General features: G+C 38.8%; 1 protein-coding gene across 1 annotated transcript in view; it reads left to right on the forward strand.

The window, feature by feature from the left end:
• The window catches only part of Kcnh8 (potassium voltage-gated channel subfamily H member 8), a 356,910-nt gene that overhangs the window by 106,672 nt on the left and 226,321 nt on the right, over positions 1 to 23,917 (forward strand). The window contains exon 2 of the mRNA XM_063256994.1: positions 653 to 886. Coding sequence (XP_063113064.1) covers positions 653 to 886 — 234 coding nt within the window. The remainder of the gene's footprint in view (positions 1 to 652; positions 887 to 23,917) is intronic.

Consider the following 23,917-nt stretch of genomic DNA (forward strand, 5'->3'; position numbering starts at 1 on the left):
TAAGTGACCTTTGGAAAACATGAACGAGTCTAAAGTGCTAACATCCTGACACACAAGTAGTGATTTTTAATCTAGGAAGAGCGCTGGACATTGGTAGATAAATACTTCTTTCCTTTAGTGGAAAAGTCTTGAATCCTTGAATCCCTGTGTGACTGAGCCTCAGTTATTCATAGCAGAAAACCCCTCTTTAGCTCCCTTTCTATTGTCTTTCCTCTCTTCCACGTATCAATTTTCTATTTGCTTACCTCCTAGAATCACTTCTCAAGTAAACTACTTATACCTAAATCTTGGTCTTGGGATCTGCCTGGGGAAAAATTAAATCTGAGGAAGGTTTAGAATGTTTAAGGATCTTAAGCAAGTTCATCTATAATATTACATGGCAGCATCAAGACAAAAACCTTTTTCCGTCTCCCTCACTGCCAGGTGGATGCTAAGTGCCTCTCCACAAGCCAACGCACATGCAAGCCAAAGCCACAGCTTAATACGTACTTCTGCAGCTCAGGGCCGCTATATGCCTTAGACTGTCCCTTTTCCATCACAGCATAGCAAGACTCGAATTTTCGATACTAACCACGTGCTTATAATTTGTTACACAGACTGTGGTTTACAGACAAGTTAAGTTGCTGGGTATCTTCTCTTTGTTTTTCAACAGATAGCAACTTCATTCTCGCCAATGCCCAGGTGGCTAAGGGTTTCCCCATAGTCTACTGCTCGGATGGCTTCTGCGAACTCGCTGGATTTGCCCGCACTGAGGTCATGCAAAAGAGCTGCAGCTGCAGGTTCTTATTTGGTGTTGAAACCAATGAGCAACTGATGCTTCAGATCGAAAAGTCACTGGAGGAAAAAACTGAATTCAAAGGAGAAATTATGTTCTACAAGAAGAACGGTGAGTTGGCTTTCTTTGGTGCTCACTGGATAGTAGGACGGGTCACCTTTTTTCAACTCTAGCAAACGGGCACTGATGGTTGGACAAAATCCAAGACACAGTGAATGGGAGAGTGCTAAATCAAAATTATAACAAATCATCATTTTCCAGAATCTGAAAATCCCTCCCTTATTAATTGCTGTTCTTTTGTCTCTCAGTAACGTAGCCCACTACATTTCAGTCAAGTGCATAGATACCATGCTAGAGAACACGTCCAGCCTTCTTTGTAGTTTGGGTATGTGTCTAAGTTTCAGGACAATGTGTGTGAAAACGAACAATTTATCTAATTTATAGGTAACATTCCTAAATGTGGAATTATTTTCTAATTTCTCATCTTTCCCACAGTATTACAGACAAAATTATGCCAAATCCGTAACCCTTAGTGTGACTGTAGACAGGGATTTTTTTTTTTACAGAGATAAGTAAGGATTAATGAGGATGAAGACAGGGACCTGAATCTAATGTGACTTGTGATCCTACAAATAGAAAAAGCCCCAAGCATGTGCATAGGCAGGAGAAAGCAGGATTCAACATGGAGGCAGTTCTCTGTCTACTGCAGAGGGGCCCTTGAGAGCAATCAGGTAGGCTAGTGTTTTGATTTTGGACTTACAGCCTTCAGAACCATAAGAAAATAAACTGTTGTTCATGTCACCCAGCCTGTGGTATGTTGTAATAGGTGCCATAGTAAATTGATACAATGGTCAGTAAATAGCGTGAACTGGAAAGTGGCCTTTAGCCATTTGGCAAGTTCACCACCATGGTGGAGGTCAAGCGAAAAGATAGAAAGAATCTGGTATTGTTACAGTTTCACCTTTTCTGCTCAGACAAAAATGAATTATTTGTATCTCGTTTGAGTCATGGTAGTTTTGGGTTTCTACCTAACAAGATTAAAGCTTACTCCATGACAGAGTTTCTCACCTTTGTCACTAATGACCTCTTACAGAAATTCTTTGTTCAGAGAATCTGTCCTGTGCAGCGTGGATTATTAGCAGAATGCTTGACCTCTGTACCTATTTCTCAGTACCTTTGATGATACTGCGGCCATTGTCAGGAAGTAAAAAGGAGTCTTCACATAGAAACTTCATCTCCCTTTGTAATTTACTTGCCCTTAGAGGACATTCCTGATCGTGTGGGTTTTGCAATCACAAAATATTGGAGAATATATCTTTGGAAGAAGACACCCCAATGTTTTGGTGCTAGGAGCATTTGTTTAGTCCAATGAGTTTTCACAGTATCAATAGATAAGGCTTATGTAGCAAATATGATAAAAATAAAAGGATTCTAGCTCTGTGTCATCATACAGCAATCTCTGAAAAGAGGACCTGAGATAAAAGTAGAGGATGTCGCCGAGAATTCAGACTGGCAAGGAGTGATAAAACCACCACTTAGTAGAACAAAGGAAAGGATATCCTTTGTGCGAAATATCTGCTGAGTAAAGGCTCATCCTTCTTAAGACAGATGCCTTCAATAGACACGGCAAATCCATTTGAGTGTCTTTCTTTTTCTTCCTCTTCAAAATATCCAAAAGTGCTATCACAGAGAAATGTGCAGCACAAGGAGGAACATGTACGTGTGCAGAACAAAGGAGGGAGACTTTGGGTGACTTGGTAGGCAAAAGGATGAGTCATATGCTGGTAGCCAACACCCTAAAGAATTCCCTGAGCTCATTTTCTCTTCAGGTACCTTCAACCTTGAAGTCAGGTGAATGGGAATCTTTAAAGGCACCACTCCTCATTAGCAGCCGCCGGGAAGTTGTTTGACATTCTGAGCAAAGTAATCGATCCAGTTACAACTTATTGAAAATTGCTGTCTACTTTAGGCTAATAACGCTGTATCATGACTATTTATGTGTAAATATCTGTCTGTGCCCTTGTGAGCCTGTGAAGGCACAAGCTCTGCATAAGTGATCCACATTCCTGGTGCCTAGAGCCTTGATTCAGATGGTAGCTTCATTGTAACTGCATACAGAAGGCAACTGAAATCCATTATTAGAAGGACTTAAAGATATTTGAAACAATGTCTACATTCTACTTTTAGTAATATATTTACCTCCTCAAGAGTCCTTTCCTTCAAGGATCATTTTCATTTAATGTATTTTATATCGGTCTGTTGATTCATAACTGGCTCACCTTTCTGACACTCCAGGTATAAGTTTTGTGGCTGGCTGTGCTTTCAAAATGACTTCACTTCCCTGCAGCTCTAGCAGTCTCTGGAGAGCTCGCCCAGTTTTTACTCCTCCTTCGTGAGACCACCGTGTGAGGCAGTCACTATTTATTCCCTGCCATCTTCGTTCCTTCCCTGGGGTAGATGTATTCAGACACAAATTTGGGATGGAAGAACCAAGCTGTTTATAAATACAAAAATGTGTAGGAGTATACAGAAAGGACTGGTGCTAGGGAGGAGAAGATCATTCTTTCAGCCAAAATGGATGCAGAAAGTGGAAAGATTGGGAGACAGGAAAAAAGAAGCGAGCGGGGGAGTGAGTGTGGTGGAAATGAGGAATCATCTGTTGGTATCTGTGTCTACCAACATGCTAATGCTAGGATTGATGTTTTTGCTTTAAATATGCATTTTAATTGACACATACATATTAAAATGCAAAATATTTAGATGTATCACCGAAAAGAACCTAAAACCCACTGCTAGGTGGATTCCCGTCACCAGTCGCTAAGACATCACCTTGCTCAAGCGTACACATGAAATGATTCAAATACACCGACTCAGTCTTACAAGTTCAATAGAGACATCAGAAGGAAATTTCTTCATGAAGTTCCTGTTTTGTTATTAGCTGCGTATAGCAGATGTTGTAGTAAAAAACATTATTTCTTTTTAAATTAAAATTGTAATCGGAGAAGTATGTGCTATTACAAGATATGATCAAGATATATGAATATTAATTTTTTTAAAAGGTTACTAGAGTAAAAGGTTAATCCCCCTCAAAATATGCCCCTTGCTCTGCACATACTGATCTCATTGCTCTTGATACTCTCTGAAGCAGTTTTGGAAGTCTTTTTCGTGAGTGTCTTAGCGAGCTATGATCTAATATACCCTGGACACTGTTGCCAGATGGCATCCCATGGGAAGGAAGGCTCCTAAAAACAGGGGGACATCTCCCCATTCCTCTTGAGGTGGATGTGCCACCAGGCAGCTTCTTACTCTTCATGGAAGTCACAATGACGTGGAAGTAAACACGCTGAGTCAGCTCTGATACCAAGGCAGCCACAAGAGTACAGTTAAGGACACTCACCAGGAGTCTCCCAGATCCACTTCAGAAAATGGTGGGAACGACCGGAACGTTATGAGAGGAACGAATGCCAATGTGTCTTTTACTGTAGCAAGTTTTCTAAGTGCAAACACTCATCGTGTTTTTTACCATACTCATATATAGTAAAATGATTAGCATAATGGAACAAATAGATACATTCATCATCTCAAACAGTTACTGTACTCCACTCCTCTGTGGCAAGAGCTACAATCCACTAATTTGACAAAGTCTTAATTATAATATACTGTTATTTACTATAGTACTCATTTTGGTACATTAGTTCTCTTATACTATTTTTCTTTTTAGCTTTGACCCACGTCTTCCTATTTTCTTCTCCGCCACTCTGACCCTGATGACCATACTTCATTTCTATTTCTGTATGTTTTCAGTTCGTTTGTTTGTTTGTGTCTGGCTAATCTGAGGTAACACAATGTTTGCAAGTCCATCTGTGTAGTGACAAATTACAAGGTCTCCTTTTTATATGTTAAATAGTATTCCATTGGGTACATGTACTCATGACAGTTTCTTTATCCATTGATCCACTGATGGGCTCATAGATGGTTTCCTTTTTTTGGGAATCATAAAAAATGCTGCAAACAACATGGAATGCAGATATTTTTACTGGGTGGTGATTGCTTTTTCTTTAGGTGTACACCTAGAAGAGGGAATGCGTGGGCCATATGATAGTTTAGTTTAATTTCATTACGAATTGTCGTGCTGTTTTCCACAATGGTAACACAAGTCACATTTCCAGAAAGCGTATACAAGGGTTTCCTCATCATCATACCATTTTCTACACTTATCATCGCCTGTCTTTCTCACAGCAGCTACCTAGCTGTAGGATGGTATCTCATGGTTCTTTTGATATCTATTTCCCAAGGGTTAGTGATGGTGACCTGCTTTTTATTTACGTGCCAGCTATTTTATCTCATCTTCGGAGAAAGGTCTGTTCAAGTCCATTATGAACTTTTAATTGAATTTTACATTTTCTTGCTATTGAATTAAATGAGTTACTTGTAAATATTTTAAAATAACTCTTTATCTGGTTTATGATTTGCAAAGATTTCCCCCAGTCTATAGATTGCCTGTTCATTTTGTTGATTTTTCTTTTGCTGTGCGGAATATGTTAGTTTGATGTGTCCTATTTATTGATTTCTATTCTGTGACTTGAGCTTCTGCTGTGATCATTACCAAATCCAAAGTCAAGGAAATCTTGCCTTCTAACTTATACTAGGGATTTAAAAGTTTTTAAATGTAAATTTATGTCTTTCATTCATTTTGAACTGATTTTTTTTCTGTATGGTATAAGCTAAGTGTCCAGTTTCATTCTCTTGCATGTTTAAATATAGTTGTTTCATCCCCACTCACTAAAAAAACTATCCTTTCCCTTTGTGTCTTCTTGTTGTCAATGCTGAAAATTAATCATTTGTGTTTATGTCATTTGTTTGACTTGCTACTATGTTTCATTGGTTTATGTGTCTGTTTTTATGACAGTGCTATATTGTTTTGATTATTATAGTTTTACAATATAATTTTATATCAGAAAGTGTGACACCTCAAACTCTATTTTTTCCTTTATTTTGGTTGTTCTGCGAGGTTTTGTAAAAAAACAAATTATTATGGTAGCTATTGTTAATTCCTTGTTGTTTTGTTTTAACAGTCTAATCACTTTCATTGTTCTGATTTGCTTTATTCTGTTTTGTTTTGTTCTGTTTATTCTCTTTGAAACTAAAAAAAAAGATTTTCAGTTTTTTTTAAATCTCTGTGAAGTATACCACTGGGATTTTGATAAAGACTGCACTGGTATTTAGTAGTAAGGATGGGAGGGACCCTTGGGTCATTCACATGGTCCTCCATATATGGACACTTAACATAATGAATTTTTCTTATCCATGAGCATGGATTCTCTTCTCATTCCTTTGTGTATCCTCTTTGACTTGTTTTATCAGGGTTTTTGTAAGTGTTTCTTAAATCAGACATGGTTGTATACATCTTTTAGCCCTAGCACTCAGGAGACTGATGCAGAAGGTTTTCCATGAGTTCGAGGCCAACTTGGGATACATAGTAAGACCCTGTCTCAAACAAACAAACAAACAAACAAACAAAATTTTTCCTAAGTGTACAGATCCTTCAGCTCCTTTGCTTCCCTTGGTACTCTAAGTTTATACATAAGATGTTCTTAGTTCTTTTATATTCAATTTTCCAATATGAATCTCCAGTATGTTTTTAGAATATTTATGTCCTATAGATATTTTAGGATTTGATCTTAATACAGGAAAAAAGGCAAAGCCCTGGGTTGTGGAATGTCTTGATTATTTTCAAAATCACCCTTTTGGATGTGTAAATTTGACTGTTAAATGGTGAGCTTACAGCATTGCTACAGATCATTTCATTTAAGGTCCAAATCTCAGAGCAAAGGTAAGATCCCATTCATGTAATAAATTAGGGCAAGAATGGACTTTTTAATGGGAAAATTGTGTCTGGCTGAGTATTTTATGGATATGAGTATTTTATGTGAATATGAGAGTTCCCTGAATGGGCTTTACTTGTAGTTACTGTAGAATTTTGCCACATGTAGAAAAGAATAAAACAAGTCAGCTAGGAATCTATTCCAATGAGAGTTAGGGAAAACAGGTTTAAGATTATAGAAAATAAACTATTTTTCCTACAATTGAGTGATCATTAGAGAACAAAAAAGACTCTTCTGAATAAAAGTAAGACCATTTTCCCACCTAGGCTTCACACCAGAATACAAACAAACAGAAAGCAGTATCACAGTGAAGCGTAGTATTTTTCATGAAGATCTCCTTAGGCTGTTGCAGTTATCAAACCCCACAGCACCATGGACATTAGCCTGGCAATGGTGGCACTGGTGGCAAGTGAGTGGATCCAAGTAAGCCTGGAAGACAATGCAGAACTTTGATTGTTGCATCTTGGAAACCAAGAAGAGTATTTTGTGGAGAAATTTCTGCTAAATTTTAGAAATATTTGTGAAGATTCTAAAGAGAACTTGATTTCTCAAAAAAGCTTTGAAAGTAAGACTGAAAACTTTTGTCTGTGTAGAGGATGTAGAATTAAGGAACGACAGTGCAACTTACACAGCATTGCAGTTATCTGTTGCTGTGTGACGAACTACCTTACAGCCTAGTTGCTTAAAATAGCTGCTGTTATATCTTACAATTCTGTGATTCAGGAATTCGGAACAGCCTTAGGTAGAAGATTACTATTCCACACAGTGTTAGGAAAGCTTGGTTTTCTGATGTGTTCAGATGAGAGTTACTCGGGTTTGAAGGGGCTGAAATCGGTATGATCACTGAGGACAGTCAACTAAAATGCCTGGAGATGGCCTTTTTAGCATGAAAATTGTGGCTAGTCAACGTGCCATAAACCAGGCAGAAGACTTCTTGTGACTTCATTTAGGCTGACCGCAGAATAACTTCTGTCATACCAACTGGTTGGGCCAGCCACAAGACCATTCAGATTCACGTGAAGGAGACCTAGTTCTTACATGTTTTCTTCGTGTGTGTGTGTGTGTGTGTGTGTGTGTGTGTGTGTGTGTTACCTGAGATGGAACCAAAGAAATTTATATTGAACTACTTTCCTAACATTTAAAAAAAAAAAAAAAAAGAATCTCTCTTAAGTCATTTGGGCCACATTAGGCTCACATTTAATGACACACCTGCTGCAGCCTCCAAGTGCTGTGCTGTGATGTATTACAATCCCCACACTTAGACAAGAAGTTACACATTTGTTGACTGTGTATGTGTGTGTGTATATGGATGCATCCATGTATATGTGGCAAGAGGCAAGAATACATTGAACTTCTATCCTTGTAAAGTTTTGAAGTCTGTAGGGCCATCCAAGAGGTACCCTGGTTGCTACCACTCAGTGTGTTAGATGTCCTAGCACAGATTTTTGTCCCTCCTCAGTTTCTTTTTCCCAGTCTGTTTCCCCTCACACTTGCCTGCTCTTACTTACAAAAAGGCATTGTTCTTTATATTTTGAGTGAAGATATTTTAATATGAAGCTTGATTTCAGGCATGATTGGAGATTAGTATTTTTATTTTTCCTCCCTGTGTCTTTTACATTTAAGAGGTCAATCTAAGAAATGCAAATAAGGTGACAATTTTAGAGTGATTGTAACAAGGAGACCAAGTGCTCAGCAACAAAAGGCACAGAGGCTGGCTGTGTGAGGAGCCCGCCTGTCAGCTTTTCTCTGTGTGTGCCTGTATTTAAGCACACTAGGAAGCAGGCCCCGTGCCTGGTCGCCTTCTCAGATATCTGAATGAGCCTGTCGGTCAAACAGAATCTGCCCTTGCTCTGTGCCATGGTTGAGGACGCACTGTTTAATTAATGAGCAGTGGTTTTACGTCAGCTCGGTTACTGAAGTGTTCTGTGCTGACCCAGGCTCTCTAGTCAAGATGATCAGAAAAGAGATATTTGTGTAGATCAGGCTGCAAAGCTTTAGGCAAGAACTGCTCAGCCTGTCCATCCCGCTGAGCTTCAGTGGTCATTGTCACTATTATTAGATCCTCTACATTGTTACCTCTTTAAAGTCAGCCTTAGTTCCTTCCTGACTCAGCTGAGACAACCTCATACAATAATAGCTAGTATTTACTAAGCATTTATTGTAGGTCAAGCTCTGTGGTCTGTTGTTGCTTCCAATTAATCTTGTGTCAAATCTCTAAGGCAGAGATGACTAATGTCCTATTTCACAGTTAAAGACATTGATTCATGCAAAAGGTAAAGGGAATGGCTGGGCTCTCGGCCCGGCAGCCTGACTCCTGGCTCCTTGTACTCTTAAACATTAAATTGTGCTCACATGATAGCAAACCCAAGAGCCCAGGGCTCCCTCACCTTTCCAGCTGTTATACGTATCCCTGAGGGGTGGAAGGAATAACAAGCAAACTATGAACCAAAGAACTCAAGTTATTTTTTATTTGTGGCTATTCATTATTCCAGCCTATTCAGCACACACTATCAAGATCAGTCACATTATTTGCAGGGCCCATTGCAAAATTTCAATACAGACACCTATGTTAAAAGATATATAAATATTTTAAGGCAGAAACACTAGAACATTCTGTGGAAGCGTGGAATCCTTCTGATAGTGGGTAACCTTTGTGACTGCACAGGCCGTGTGCCCCTGATGCTGATCCTGAATGTAATAACCACGTGATGACTATTATTTCCTTACCTGACTTCTTCTCCTTATGAGAAAAACATTCACAAGCTTAGTCGCAGTTCCTAATCTATGTTTTTAAACTCATCTTTTGTCTTTTCCATCCTCTGTTCTCACTGTAGCACCCCTTCAGTATGACTAATAATTTTGTAATTTTTTCACATTTCATATTTTCACTTGCCTTGTGTCTCTGTGTTTGAGCCCTCTACAAGGAATGTGATGCCCACTTCTGGCTCTCTCCCTCACATTAAACTAATTAAGTTATTAAGACTCAATCCAAGCTGAACAGCTTCCTGGTTACCTTTGCTTTAGATTTCTTAAGACCTCGGATCCCATCCCCTCCCCACTTTTTTTTGAATTTGAGGACGGGGGCTCCATTGCTAGGATATTTTCTTTTTTTCTGCTCAGCAAACACCTTTCAGTCATCAGTCCTGATACAGATGAAGAAAACAGCTTTTCTGTGTTCTCTGATGAATTGATAAGTGAACATTGGTTTCCATGGGAAATGGCCAGAGTACTGTGTGGCCTCTTAGTTCAGGAACATGAGATTGAGACCTGAAGGGTCATTCTCTGTGTGGTTTTCTGCCCTGGCCCTGTCTATCACAGCTGCCTCTGGGAGGTTGGACCAATGCGAGCACAAAGGAAGTAAACAAGGAAAGCAGCCAAGAAAGGCAAATGTCCCCTAGAGCCCCATGGCAGGAGACAGCCAGGTGACAGTAGCTGGAGAGATAGCCACCAGAGAACTCGAACAGCATCAGCCATCTGCATGCAACTCTGGGGCTCCTGGCCTTTTGTTGGGGACAGTGGTCAATGCTGCTGCTCTGAATGGGAAAGGAAATGTATCGGCCTTCCTAGAAGCTCTGTCTGGTAAACATTGCTCAAGGTTGAAAGAGCAAAGAACCATTTCAGTTTGCTTTTAGCAACTTGGCAGGATGCTCAAATGTATTCACACTTTGAGATGCATATTTGAGAACAAAAATACAGTAAAAATTGTCTTATCATATCATAGAATATACCTCTTGGGAATTCCCAGTGTGCCAAAATGGAAAAGAAAATTGAACTTTGTGTGTGAGAAATAAGTTTAGGTTCTTGTGCAGTCACTGATATGCTGGGTGTAATTTTCACCAGTGAACCCCTTAGTAATCCTTTATATAAAAGACTAACAGATATTTACCTCTTAAAGAAATAAGCCACAGTTACTTAAAGAGCTACAAAAAAAGGCTTGTTGTTATGATTCTCAGTCTGGAGTAATATTTACCAGGCAAGGAAATTTCTGTCACTTCATGACCAGTGTGAATTGGGGCAATTTAGCTAACTTCATGTGCCTTATTTTTCTTTTCTGGAAGACGTCAGTAACAGTCATAGCATCTGCTTGGAAGGCTTATATGAAATCCTGTTCACAAGTCTTTGCCCAATCTGACAAGATGTGTGTGCAGTAAACATTAACTATCCCTCTTGTAACAGACAACATTATTATTTCAAAATTTAAATTCTTCATGCAATAATTAATTTTATTCTTTGAATGTAAATTTTAAAGCTGCTCCAAGGTTTGAGCCAGACCCTTTGCTTTGCACAGGAAAAAGAAGAAAAATGAAGAGACAGTCCTTAGCCTCCTGCACTTCACAGCCTCTCAAGAGAAGAATGATAATATGATCACACAAGTCTATTAAATAGCTTAAAGAGAAGTTGCAAAGACACTAGAGAAAGGAATACCAGCAGTGTATGATCAAATGTAGCATGCAAATGGTTACATTAAAGAAACTTGTCAGATAGGTCCTTTAAAATCAGCTCACCATGCAAAAGTATTCCTGGTCCTTCTCATCTAACAGAGAATTGGATGAGATAAGCCAAAAATGGGACCAAAAGTTTATTTTAAAAATGCGAGGTGAAAGGGTAAGGGCAGAACAAATGAAAATGTAAAAGCAGAAAGAAAACCACACCCAGCGTCTAGAGGATGGTGGGCTATCTCGAGGCTCCTCCTGGCTTTATCCATCCACACCTGGTGTGAACCTGAGAGAAGTTCTACACAGGAGGTCCTGAGAATCACCTAGCACTACCCTGGGGCTTTGGTATAGACAGGTCCTACCCACTTCTCCAGGCAACTCTGCCACACTCTGTCTCCCATAACAATGATACTTGAATGGAGTTTAGAAGGATGAGTAGAAATTGTCTACATGAAGTTGGAAATGAAAGCATTCTAGACAATGAGAGCCACATGTGCAAAGGTCCTAGGAGAGCCAGTCTCATATGAGAAATGGAAAGAAGGTCAGTAGAACATTAAAATAGGCGGGGAGACATCAACTGGAGAAATCAACACAACTTGCAAACAGAGCTCAAGAAATTGAGGAGTAACAAAGTGAACTGAAGCATTTTTTTTTTTTCTTTAAGGAGAAAAGAAAAAAAACAGTGAAAGGGTACAAGTTATACAGATTTACAGAAGAAAAAAATGAACAGTAGGAAATCACTAGTTAATGGATTACATATTGCCATCTTAAAAATAATTGTTCAAGTCACAAAATTAAAGCTTGTAGAGTGGACATTCCAACAATGATACTGCAAACAGTTCTGTTCAATGATCCAATAAAACTCTGTGATATCATTTTCTGTCTTATACACTTAAATATACATGCAGTTATATAGTTTAGAGCACTTTCTTTTCCTCTCTTTTGTACAATGACTATTACACATTTTGGGTTTCATTGCTCCCACGGTTCTTATTGCTTTTTTGGAAGAGAGTAAAACCAAATGAGACATAACAGGACAGAATCAGTCAAGTCAAAAGGGTGGACATAATAGATAATATAAAAACATAATACAAGGTGATCATCAATGGTTACCATAATGCCTCCCGCTATCTCTAATAGAATTGCCTATATCATTAGTTATAATACAATTGAACAAAATAGTAAAGAACAAAACCGACAAAACCAACACATTGGAGACATTGCAGGTCTTCAAAAGTAGATAAAAGTCAACGAGAATGGGCGTTATAATGAATCTCATTATCTTCTCAGCTGATGCCTAAACTTTCGAACCTGATACTATCCATCAAAACAGAATAGGGGAGCATCAGTCAAAAACAAGATGGTGAGAGTAATACAGGGCTTCAAATCAAGATAATAGAAAGTCAAAGTGGGTTACTATGTTATATCCTGCTATTTTTTTCCCTTTAATTAAACCGATAAAAATAAAAAAGTAAATAATGGAGTGGAGATTCAGAAAAAAGAGGGCATAACAGCAAAACAGCGCAGATCAAAACATAACCATTTAAGCAGAATAGTGTTTCACCACCAGATAATTCCGACCTAAAAGTAGTTACCATATTGACTCTTTCCTTGAAGTCCTTGAGCACAACTTCATATACTGTAGCATTAAGAATATCAAAACAATGTAAAACCATTTAAGAGAATGACAGCATTATAGAGTATTTAGAATTGACTAACAGAAAATGAACAATGGTTTCTGTATAATCTCCTTGTCTTTAAAAGGTTTTTGCTTATACTATCGTACATAATAAAATCCAATAAGATACAACCTGTTTAGACCATTGGAGACAGAAGAACAAAAGCTAGATGAGACTTCAAAACAAGATGATACTAAATCAGTATTACCTATTAAGATGTCATTTTCTCTAAAATAGCTGTTCCTATCATCCAATCTTCTCTGTCTCATTTCTGTTGAGCTCTTTTTCTGTCAGTAGCTGTCAGTTTGTCTTCTTCATTTTGTTCTCTGCTCCATTCGTTGTGGCCTCCCTGCCATCATTTCTGGGTTCTTTGTATTTTTCTTTTTTTAGAATATCCTGCAATACTTTCTGTAGGGTTGAATTGGTGGTTGCAAATTCCCCCAGTTCCTCTTTATCCTGAAAGCACCTTGTTTTTCCATCAATTTCCAGGGACAGTTGTGCAGGATATCTCAATCTTGGCTGGAGATTATTATCTTTCAAAGCTTGAATTATTTCCCCCCACGCTCTTCGTGATTTGATGGTTTGTGCAGAGAAATCTGCTGTAATTCTGATGGGTGTTCCCTTGTAAGTGGTCTGTTTCTTGTCTCTTACAGCTTTTAATATTCTGTTCTTGTATTGAATTTCTGGAATTTTTATTATTATATGCCTGGGTGTTTCTCTGTTAGGGTTGTAGGTAGCTGGGGTCCTGTATGCCTCGTACATCTGAGTATCTTTACCATTTGCTAAATTAGGAAAATTCTCCTGGATTATTTCTGTGAGTAGCTTTTGTAGTTCACTTGTTTGTGTCCCTACTTCTTCTTTTATGTTCTTAATCCGTAAGTTATGGCTCCTCTTATCATCTTCTTGTCTTTGTATTATTGCTGTTTGTTTCTTTGTTATTTTTAAGAAGTTTTTCATTTCATTCTCCCATATTACAAGTCAGATAGTCTGTCCTTAGTTTCTTTCAAGCTGTTATGCCAGTCTTGGATAGATTTCTTAATTTCTTGATAGTCCCTTTGAACCTGCTTCACGTACTCTATGCTTTCTCTGTTTTCTCCATCAAACAATTCTCCCCTCTTTTTCTGTTCTTCCATTCCACCATCTGTTTTTTCCTGGGTGGTGCTTAGCATTTCTCTAACTATTCTGCATACTTCTAGCTTCAGGTCGTTGATAACTTTATTCCTGAATTGGTCTATGAGGCTCTCTATATGGCACTTAATGTCTATTGGTGCGGTGTCTGCTATTGCCTGTTTCTCAGAATTGGGGGCCGAGGAGCCTTTCTTGTTGCTTCCCTTCCCCATTTTCTCCGTTCCTTATAAAATGCAAGCTTACATAGGAGGCCCAGTTTCCCTGCCTGTCAGCCACAGCCTAATCAAATTGTGCTGGCTAGGTGTTCCCGCCCACCGCTGCGCACCAGGGAGTTACAGACTAGGCAGCCTACGCGGGAGTCACCCCTCCGGGCCACTGTCAGGCTCTGGGATCTGGGTTAGGCCAGCCTACCAAGTCCGCCTGCAGCGTCACGCAGGCCAGGCACTTTTCACCAATCCCGTCCGAGAGGGGAGTGTGTGGCTGGAGTCGCCACCGCGCCCTGCTCTTACAGGACTGCCTGAGCCCAGAAAGTCCTCCGCTGGGGTCAAACTGTGGTAGGGGGTCAGTTTCTCTCACTCACCTCGCCACCAGTCAGTTTTCGTGTACGCCTCCTTGTCCGTCCTGTTTTTGACTCCATTCACAGACTCCCGTTCCCAGAGCTTCTGCGCGTCTCTCCTTGCCGAGCCGCTGTGGAGGCAGTCAGCCGCCGAGCGGCGGGAAATCCAAACCGCGGTTTCCAATGGCGCGGGGTCCAGCCTCCACACCGAGACTTTTCTGTTCCTATTTTAGCGCCAGGACTGTATTCTAAGTTGGTCTCTCTCAGCCCAGTTCGTTCCTGAGTCAGCAGAGCATATCTCTACCGGCTCGTGTCTCCTTAGTCCACATCATTCCTGATTTCTGAGCCGAGCTTTTCAGAGAGCCTCCGGTAGTTGCTGTTAACTATCCGCCATGTTCTCCTGAAGTACTTGAACTGAAGCATTTTAAGCAGGAAAGTTGTAGAATGAATACTTCATTTTGCAAAGACCACTTTTCCTACCATGTGAGGCAGGTAATCCACATAAGCAATGAATGTGCTTCTCAGAGTGGGGTCTGAAGATCCAGCATAAAATTGATGAAAAATGCAGTTTATCAGGCCCTGTCCAGACTTCTGACTCGAATCTGGGTTAGGTGCTTCTGGGTAATCCTGATATGCACCAAAGCTTGAGAATCTCTAGCTTTCCCTCTAATGTGGCAGTGAACACCGACGAGGAAATGTGTTCATGAATAATTTCAGAGGTTTAGCTACTTGAATAGACGAGATTTAGTGATCTTCTTTTGTGAGAAAGGAGTGAGGAAGACTGAAGTGTCAAGAAAAACCCTAAAAAGTGCACCTGCAACAGAAACCACAGATCCGGCTTTGACTTTGCTGGGTATAGGAGTGCTGGGTGTTTTCAATGAGCGGGGAGCGGCGGCCACAGCAAGATTCTTGGCTTTTCATGTCTATGTCTGTTTGTTTGTGTAACACATTCTAATTCACAGAGCACTGTCTATAGGATCTAAGTGGCATCCTTATAAAAAGATGACTTTGGATGAAAAAATATCTTACAACTTGGAATATCTCTACCAACTGGCAATCTGGCCAGGTTATCAATGGAAAACTATGAAAAGGAGAGTTTTTATTTTAGAAAGCTTTATTTCTCAGAATTCTTCAATTTGGAGTTCACTAACATCTTTTGAGGCATCACGTTCCACTATTTAAAAAAAATATTCTCTTTCAGAAATGCACTAGAGCTCAAACAGCAAAAGAAACCTTGTTAGCAATGCTAAGAACAACAGTAAGTACTAACGGGAAACTACAAAAGCACAGGGTGTGTTTTGATATTTTAAAAAGTCTCTGCCTACCCAGGGTTTTTCATTGTATATACAGTCTGTAATGATTTAGAAAATACTTGCTCTTCTGCATGCATAATAGAGATTGGCAGAGTGCAAATTTCACACACCTTTTAACTTCCATTTGCTTTGGCCTGACTCTGCAGACTAAACACAATCTCCATTTCACTCCTGTGGACTCTTGATTTCCATGCAGTTTGCTTTGTGATACAGCTCACAAAGCTCCTACTCAGTGCCGTAATTCCCAAAGCAGCTTCTGTTCCTGGATTTGGAAATTAAAGACAAAAACAAAAAAATCTTTCAAGAGTGTCTCTAGGTCTTTGATAGCCATGCCTATTTTTCAGGTGAAGAATAATTTAGTGTAGTCTTATTATCCAATAGGAAAAGAAATAGTCTTTATTAAGAAAATAGGGTTTTCTGATTAGAAACTTTTTACAAGCTATCATTATTCTATCTAAAGAAAGTCGATTTCTTGTATTAACATACAGTATTTCTTAAATACTTTGTAAATACAAATTTAAATACAAATACAAGTTTGGTCAAAACTCCCAAGAATCTAGAATTAACCCCTAGTATACAGAAATGTGTAGGCTTCCTTATCAGGAGATGATATACTATGGCCTGTACCTGGTAGGATGCTTGTTTCTATAAATGAAGGTTCACTGGAATGTTCATTGTCATGCTAATTAGCAGACATATTATCTATTACTGCTTTAGCCCTATAACAGCCAAATTGAGTACCTGAGACAGAGACCATATGAACCAAAAAGGCAAAAATGTTTATCTTCTGGCCTTATATTCATAGAATGAATTCGCTAACCTCTGAAGGCAAATAACCAAATTGATCAAAATGAAGCCCTCACAGTATAGGAGAGATTTTAATTACTATGTGTTAATTGTACACATTAGACTAAAAATGTGCCTTTCTTCTATTGGAGGATAATTCTTATAATTTTATGAGTCGTGGTGAGAAAATTTTCTGTAAAAATTTGTTTTTTATAACAGATGTTTTCTTGGGCAGATGTCTGATAAGTAATGCAGAATTAATCTTCTTAGAAATTATGTGTAACGTAGTAATCTATGTGTGTGATGGTAATGGGGTTTGGCCTCCAGTGCTGGTGAGGTGTCTACTCTGTTTCAGAGAGAAGCAATGAGTTGTGGAAGATGTCTGAGTGTTTTGCCTCACATGCCTGCCAAGTTGTGACTCCAGGCAATCTGGCGCAGTGTTCACGAGTCTGTATTGCAAGTTGAGTTTGCACAATGGAAGAAATGTTCAGTCTGTTTGTTGTCTGCATATTCTTGGAAGGTGTTAAATTGTCACCTAAAACTGTAATCATATATTTATTCCCTAGAGAATTGGCATAAGGGTCTTAACTCTTTCTTTTCAATTCTTTTTCAACTATTTCCAATCTCACCTCAGCGTTTCTGCCTTCTCACATAGGACATGTTTTCCATGCCCTTTTACCTTTGACCTTATCTGTCCAATCTTGTAGGGAACGATTCTAATTCTAAGCTTAGTTTCTTGAAAAGGGAATTCATCAAGGCTGGATTTATATCTCCTAGCTTATTTTATCAATAACATGTGCACATATAATTTTTCCACCCAACATTCTGTAATCAAATGTTAGTTTCTTTGATAGTTTTGCCTTTGGCTGTTTTAGCTGAAGGAATGCAGGTTTCCTGGAATGCTCATGATAGTGAGAGCCATGTGATTTGAGGCCTAATTCCAACTCTTCCAACAATTAACATCTTGGCCATAGACAATTCATTACTCTAAACTTTTCTTCACTATAAAGAGTTCCTTCTTATCATTTTCTAAGTACTTTTCTAACTCCAGAAATCTGAAATGATTTTGCATTTTCAAATTAATAGTAATGTGTTCAAGGAAAAGATGAACTCTCTGTTTTCCAAAGTGTATATATGGTATGTATCTGCTTCACTTAAAAATTCAGAAAATGTTTCATTTATGAGGACTATAGGCAAATGTCCTAGAGTATAGCAGAGTAATACATGAAGTATCCACCCTGCACCACCACTGACTTTAGAAAATATTAATTCCGAAAAATAGTTGTGCCTGCTTTCTTTGGCTAAAGAATCAAAGTGCTGTATGTACAGCTAAACCATTTAAAATGTGCAAAGTGACTGGGCATCACCTGTAAATTCTAACACTCAAGGCAAGAGGATCACTGAATTACATATTGGGACCCTGTCTCAAAAAACCAAGCAAACATAAAAAAATGAAAAAATAAAACCTACAACGTACTTCGAAGCCCTTAATCTCCTAGTCTTTTCAAAGCTCTGAATCATAAAAAGTAGCTTTGTATCCAACAGGCACATAGGGTGCAGTGATGCTACAAACACACCTTAGGATATTCAGTCAGTAAATAGAAAGTATATGACTTTGGCCGTATGCAATGCTATCGTAGCTCTGTATTCTTCTCACTATGTCTTGGCCCTGCTTTTCTACACACACATTCTTTAACAAGCGCTGTTCATAAACAACATAGATTGATTCTGATTATGTTAAGCAAAAATAATTTATCGATACCATGGTGTAATTTCTGTAACTGAAAAGAATAAAGATAAGGACAGGAGGCAGTGCTGTTCCATGAGGTTTGCTAGCAGGAATAAAGATTCTTTGGACATTCATTGTTGAGTGAACCTAATGCCTTCACTGTTGGTCTTGGCAGGAAGAAAGGTTGACCATTCCATGATGAATCAGTGAGGGACAGGTGGCAGTAGGAAGCCTGCATTCAGATAGGAGATTTGGTTCCCGGTGGAATTGGAAATGTCATGCAGGAAGGAAGGGCCGCGAGGGATACTATCCTGTATGACTGAAGTAGCCAAGAGAACGTGTTTGCCATATCTCTGATAAGAGGCAGTAGTTGACTGACAGCCCCAATCGCTGTCCTCTGAAACTCATCAGTGTGCTGGCACAGGCTAAACTTTTCATGAATTTCTCTTGTCCAATGAATAAATGAGGCAATGTTTCCTACGAAAGGCTTGTTCCTCCTCCAACGACTCCCTGAGGTCTTGCTGGTCTTCTCAGAACGGTGTCACACCTTGAGACACCTTCACCTGATTTGTCTTCTTTCTGTTTTTCTCTTGACCTCCAACCAGGATCACGGTTGCCTCATGGCTTGTTTATAGGAGGGCCTGGAGTAATACACCTCTTCTTTAGTAGTCAAAAGTGGTATTAAGTGGCACCTGGTGAGCAGTGCCTTGGGAATTGTACCATCCTGCACACTCTTTGTACACTCTCCCACACTTCTCTCCCTATCCTGCTCTACTTTTTCTTCATTAGCATTTAAGACCTTTTAATTAACCAAATCATTTACTTGTATATCATGTTTACAGTTTATTGTTTTTTCTCTCCAAGCTAAAATATAAGTCGAAAGCGTAAGACAGATCTATTCTGTTTTCCTTACTGATGTAGACAAAAACCTGATATAGACATCATCAGTAGACACTGATACCTACTGATATAGACAAAAAAACAGTACCTTTGGGAGGACCTCAAAAAATATTTATGGAATTGATGAGTGACTTTATGTCCAATTTCTTGCAATATAATCTCCAAAAATTTTATTTGGGCTCTAAAATAGCTAATTCCAAGATCCCAGTCTCTCCTTCTTTCCATGGTGAGCTCATGTGAGCATTTTGTTTGTTTATGGGTACAATTATTCCCATTGCCCTGAAAACAAAATCATAGATTCCTTCAGTTAAAGCCCTATGCAATTAGAGAGGGTTAACTTAATCTTCACATTCTTATTCAAATGAAGTATTTTCTCAGTGAGCCAAGAAACTTCAAAAAAATCTTGAGTTGTTTTCTTAAAGTCTGGTATCAAGGGAATGAGTCTATCTATATCAGTGTCATGTTCTTAGAAGTAGCAGTCATGAAAACAAATATGTGGGATTAGAAATTTTCTGCTCACTAAGAATGATCAGTGACATACAGCCTTCTTTCCTTGGAGGAGCAATGGAAAAAGAGAGCCTTGAGCCAGGCATTTCATGAGGCTAGGTTGCCTTCTAGTCTCAGAAGAGATTGCTCTGGGATGTTGCTGTGTGTTTTGCATAGAGCTTCTGTGCTCCACCATTACCAATCTGAAGCGTCCTGGGAGGATAGAAACAGAGATAGCCTTGCAGATGAGGTCAAGCGATGGCTATAAAAGACTTATGACCTGTGTAGGCTGCACTAGAGATAGATGGTGCCTGGAGAGGTGCTCACTGAAGGAAGGTGAAGCCTTCACATATTTTTTTGAAAGAAACATTACTTGCCAGACACCAAGAAGAACTAGGGAGAGTGCTGGAAATGTCCCACGTAGCATTGGGCAATCCAGGAGACCTTGCCCTGCATTTTAATGTAGCACTTCCATTAGTTTACCGCTTCACACTGCCTGTTCCACTTGTTTTCCTTTGTAGACCCTTGAAAATTGACCTTGCATATTGATCAGATTCTTGAATGTCACGCTAATGATTTGCACAAGCTGTGACAAGCCATTGATTGGTTTTATTCAGAACCCTACACTTTCAAAGATTATTGAACGAAAACACAGGAGGAAAACTAGGTCCAGAGGAAATACTTCTAACGAGCCAGTGACAGATGACTAAGGGTAGAACATGGTGGGAGCACAAGTGACAGACTGTTAGGACTTGCGTCACCGTCCAACCTTCTCTGCTGTAGACACCAGCTTCCTGTCACTGCACTCCCACTGGGAGCAGTATTGTTTGTTCATTTGCAGCTGTTCTCCTACAGCTACTCTGTGACACATCCCTTGAACCTATTTCTAAAACTGACCAACCTCTCACTGCATCATAAGTAGCACAGAGATAATGGTTTAGAAGCAGGACTCATTAAACTTCAGGTGAAGTATGAGAAGCACCTGAAAATGCTCAGTTGTATGACACTCAGGAAATTATATTTATTATTGACATAATTTCATGAAATGAAGGTCATGTGTATTTATTATTAAGATTCCTTTCCAGCTTCTGCTTAATATAAAAAATTGTGGCGACATGCAAAGTGTTCTTATCCCACTTTGAGCCACTGTTTTACTTTCTGCAGCAAAACTATTTCCTATCATGACAGCACAACCACTGATTGCACAACTTTCTTTTATTTATTTATTTGTTGTTTTGGTCTTTTTCGTTTTTATCGGTACCAGGGATCGAACTCACGACTGCCTGCTTGCAAGGCAGGCGCTTAAGCCGCTGAGCTAAATCCCCAGCCCCACAACTTTCTTTATATCTGTACTTTTTTGTATTGAATCATGGATTCATACCGGAAGCATTATCATAGCTTCTGTTTTCTGGCAAATATAAGTTGTGTGGTGTAGGCGGTGTATAGAAAGCACATGAATCCTTTTGAAATTCCAAATGTTAACAAATCAAATTCTTTTGCACCCTGCTTTCCTAATCAGGAAAAAGGAAGTGACAAAAAAGAGATGTGGGATATTCTATTTATTTGATTCTAAAAGTAAACTTTACCATATAAAGTATATACCCTCTTTTCTTCCCATCAATTGTACTTATCCACGGAAATTAAAGGTGTTATTAGCTTTAGTCTGGCGGAGTCTCATTTGTTTTGCCATTCCCCACCTTGCATAATAATTACTGCTGCTATATACAGAAGAAGTTAAAAACCGATACAAGATTGCTGCTCTCCAACCCTTCTCTTAAGAATCATTCACATCTCTGAAGTCAAGACTGAGGGATTTGGTAACCGCCACTGTATCCCTGTAAGAACTCTGTTAGACTGGGCCTGAATTGCTGTTGAGTAAAGAAGTTGATCATCATCATGCTTGTGCCTACCACAAGAAAAGTCATACCCGAATGAACAGTCTTAAATAATTGCAGTTATGAAAGGTTGAAAACGTTGTGAACGAGCCAGAATGAAAGTCTGGTAGAGAGATCTGAGAAAACGGGGAAGGAAAGGACAGATGAGCCAGCTAAAAGGGAAGGGTCTGGCTTCCAATCTGACCAGAGGCTTTTTGCATCTGTCCTCTCTTTTTTGGAAAAAGAAGTACTTGGCTTATGCTTTGCTCTCTAAGTTTAGAGGTTCCCAAAGCTACATTTGTAGTGCAGTTTGTGTAGATTAATATGAAGTGGCAACTGAAAGAGAAAAAGAAGGAAAGAAATGGAAGGACGGAAGAGGGAGGGAGAGAGGAAAGGACAGAGAAAAGAATGGAGGGAAAGAGATAAAGAGAGGAGAATGAAAGAAGGAAGGAAATAGATCTATATGTCCATTTTACTGTTTTCTTAAGAACTTTTTGTCATATAAACACTGGGAATGTAGATGCCATCCTAGTTCATGCAAAATTATTATAGAAGTTGAACTTACAGATACCCATACTAATAAAGTCTTACTGGATTTATAAAATGTGAAACGTTGGGGCTGGGGATTTAGCTCAGCGGCATAAGCACCTGCCTTGCTAGCAGGCGGTCGTGAGTTCGATCCCCGGTATCGATAAAAACGAAAAAGACAAAAAAAAAAATGTGAAACATTACATGTTGTAATTTAAAAAGCAAAATTCAAAGAAACTTTTAGCTCTCCTGGAACATAATGTGAAATGATGGTTATGCATAAAGAGCTGATTACAGAATATTGCTGTGTTGGCAGCTATTTCCTTGGCTTTTACCTCATTTTGTTCCGTTTCTTTTTTCCAAAGTACATTGGTGCACCTGGGTAGAGACTCTGCAGAGACAATTATGGCGCTTGTCTGAGAGCAGAGATAAGAGACCTTTAGAAAAATTAATAGCCTACTATTATTTGGTTATATTTTTACAAAGTAATGGATGGCAAGAGACTTAAGATGTGACCCAAATATCAAAGCCATCATTCTCTGGGTCCTCACTGTTGTTTTTTCTTGGAACTCATTGCTAGCTTGAACTGATTGCTCTGTTTTACCATAGTTGCAACATGAGTGAAAAAGGCCCCCAAGCTGAAATGATGCCATAGACAAACTTGGAAATAAAAATCATTCTGGGATGATGGGGAGAATAGTGTTTGTTCAGAGCTATGGCTTGTTTACACCCTACACTCCTAGGAGGTTTCCATATTAGTCACGAACAGTGGAATTATTTTTTAATTCAGTATTGGAGAGTTACTATCTCCACTAGTGAATATAGATATAAGGATATTACAATGCAGGGAACCAGGTTGCAGGAAGATTAATCGATTGACCCATACTCACATAGCTAATTAGTATTGGAACAATGGTTAGATCCACAGTTTCCAGGCTCCTAGTGATAAGAGTATTGAAATCAGGGCTCTCTGGCATTGATCCTGGGCCAGGTGAATGAAATGTGAAACCACAGGTCTAGGTCAAGAAAACAAGCAGAAAATCATAACTTTGAAAGTGTTGGGAAAAGTAAACATTCTTTATCATACTCCATGCATACTTAATCATATTTCACAATTTCCATGTGTATTTTATGATAGAAACATATTAGACACTTTTATTGTGATAGTCACATTATCAGCTATAATAAAATATGATTTTTGCATAGCATCGCCTCTAAATAGAAATCAACTACTTCATATTGTAAAGCTGGATGGATATATCAACTGTGTTGTGAAGTTTAATACAATATATACAACTCAAACTATCAGGTATTTCTAGGTATTTTTTATTTTATACTCTGACTTAGATATTAATTCTCAAGTAAGTGGAAATGCACAGTACCAAATACTTTTTTCCCATCATAAAAAATGAAGGAAAATATATGTGAAAAGACTGATCTGTGGTTTTCAATGAAAAAACAGCTTTTCTATCATTTTCAAATATTTCTATCCAGAACCCATTTTTTTTTGTTTAGAGAAAAAAGCAAAACAGAAAGAAGAGTAGAAATGTAGAATTACAAAAAACAATAAGACATCACTAGTTGATGAATTACGTATTGTTATTGTGGAAGTAATTCCTCATGTCACAAAATCAGAGCACAAAATGGATTACTACTCAGCTACTAAAAGGATGACTTGAGGCTTTTTTAGGTAAATGGAGGCAACTTGAGACTATCCTCGTAAGTGAAATAAATCAAACTCACATTTGTAAATATCATATTGTCTCTCTAGTGTAAAAATGATAACTGAAAAAGTAAAAGGATTCAGAATCCCTTCTAATGGGAATTATTGTGCAGGAAATT

The sequence above is a fragment of the Cavia porcellus genome, unplaced genomic scaffold, assembly GCF_034190915.1.
Source record: "Cavia porcellus strain 051 isolate PalLab524CR breed Dunkin Hartley unplaced genomic scaffold, mCavPor4.1 scaffold_10, whole genome shotgun sequence".
Taxonomy (NCBI): Eukaryota; Metazoa; Chordata; class Mammalia; order Rodentia; family Caviidae; genus Cavia; species Cavia porcellus.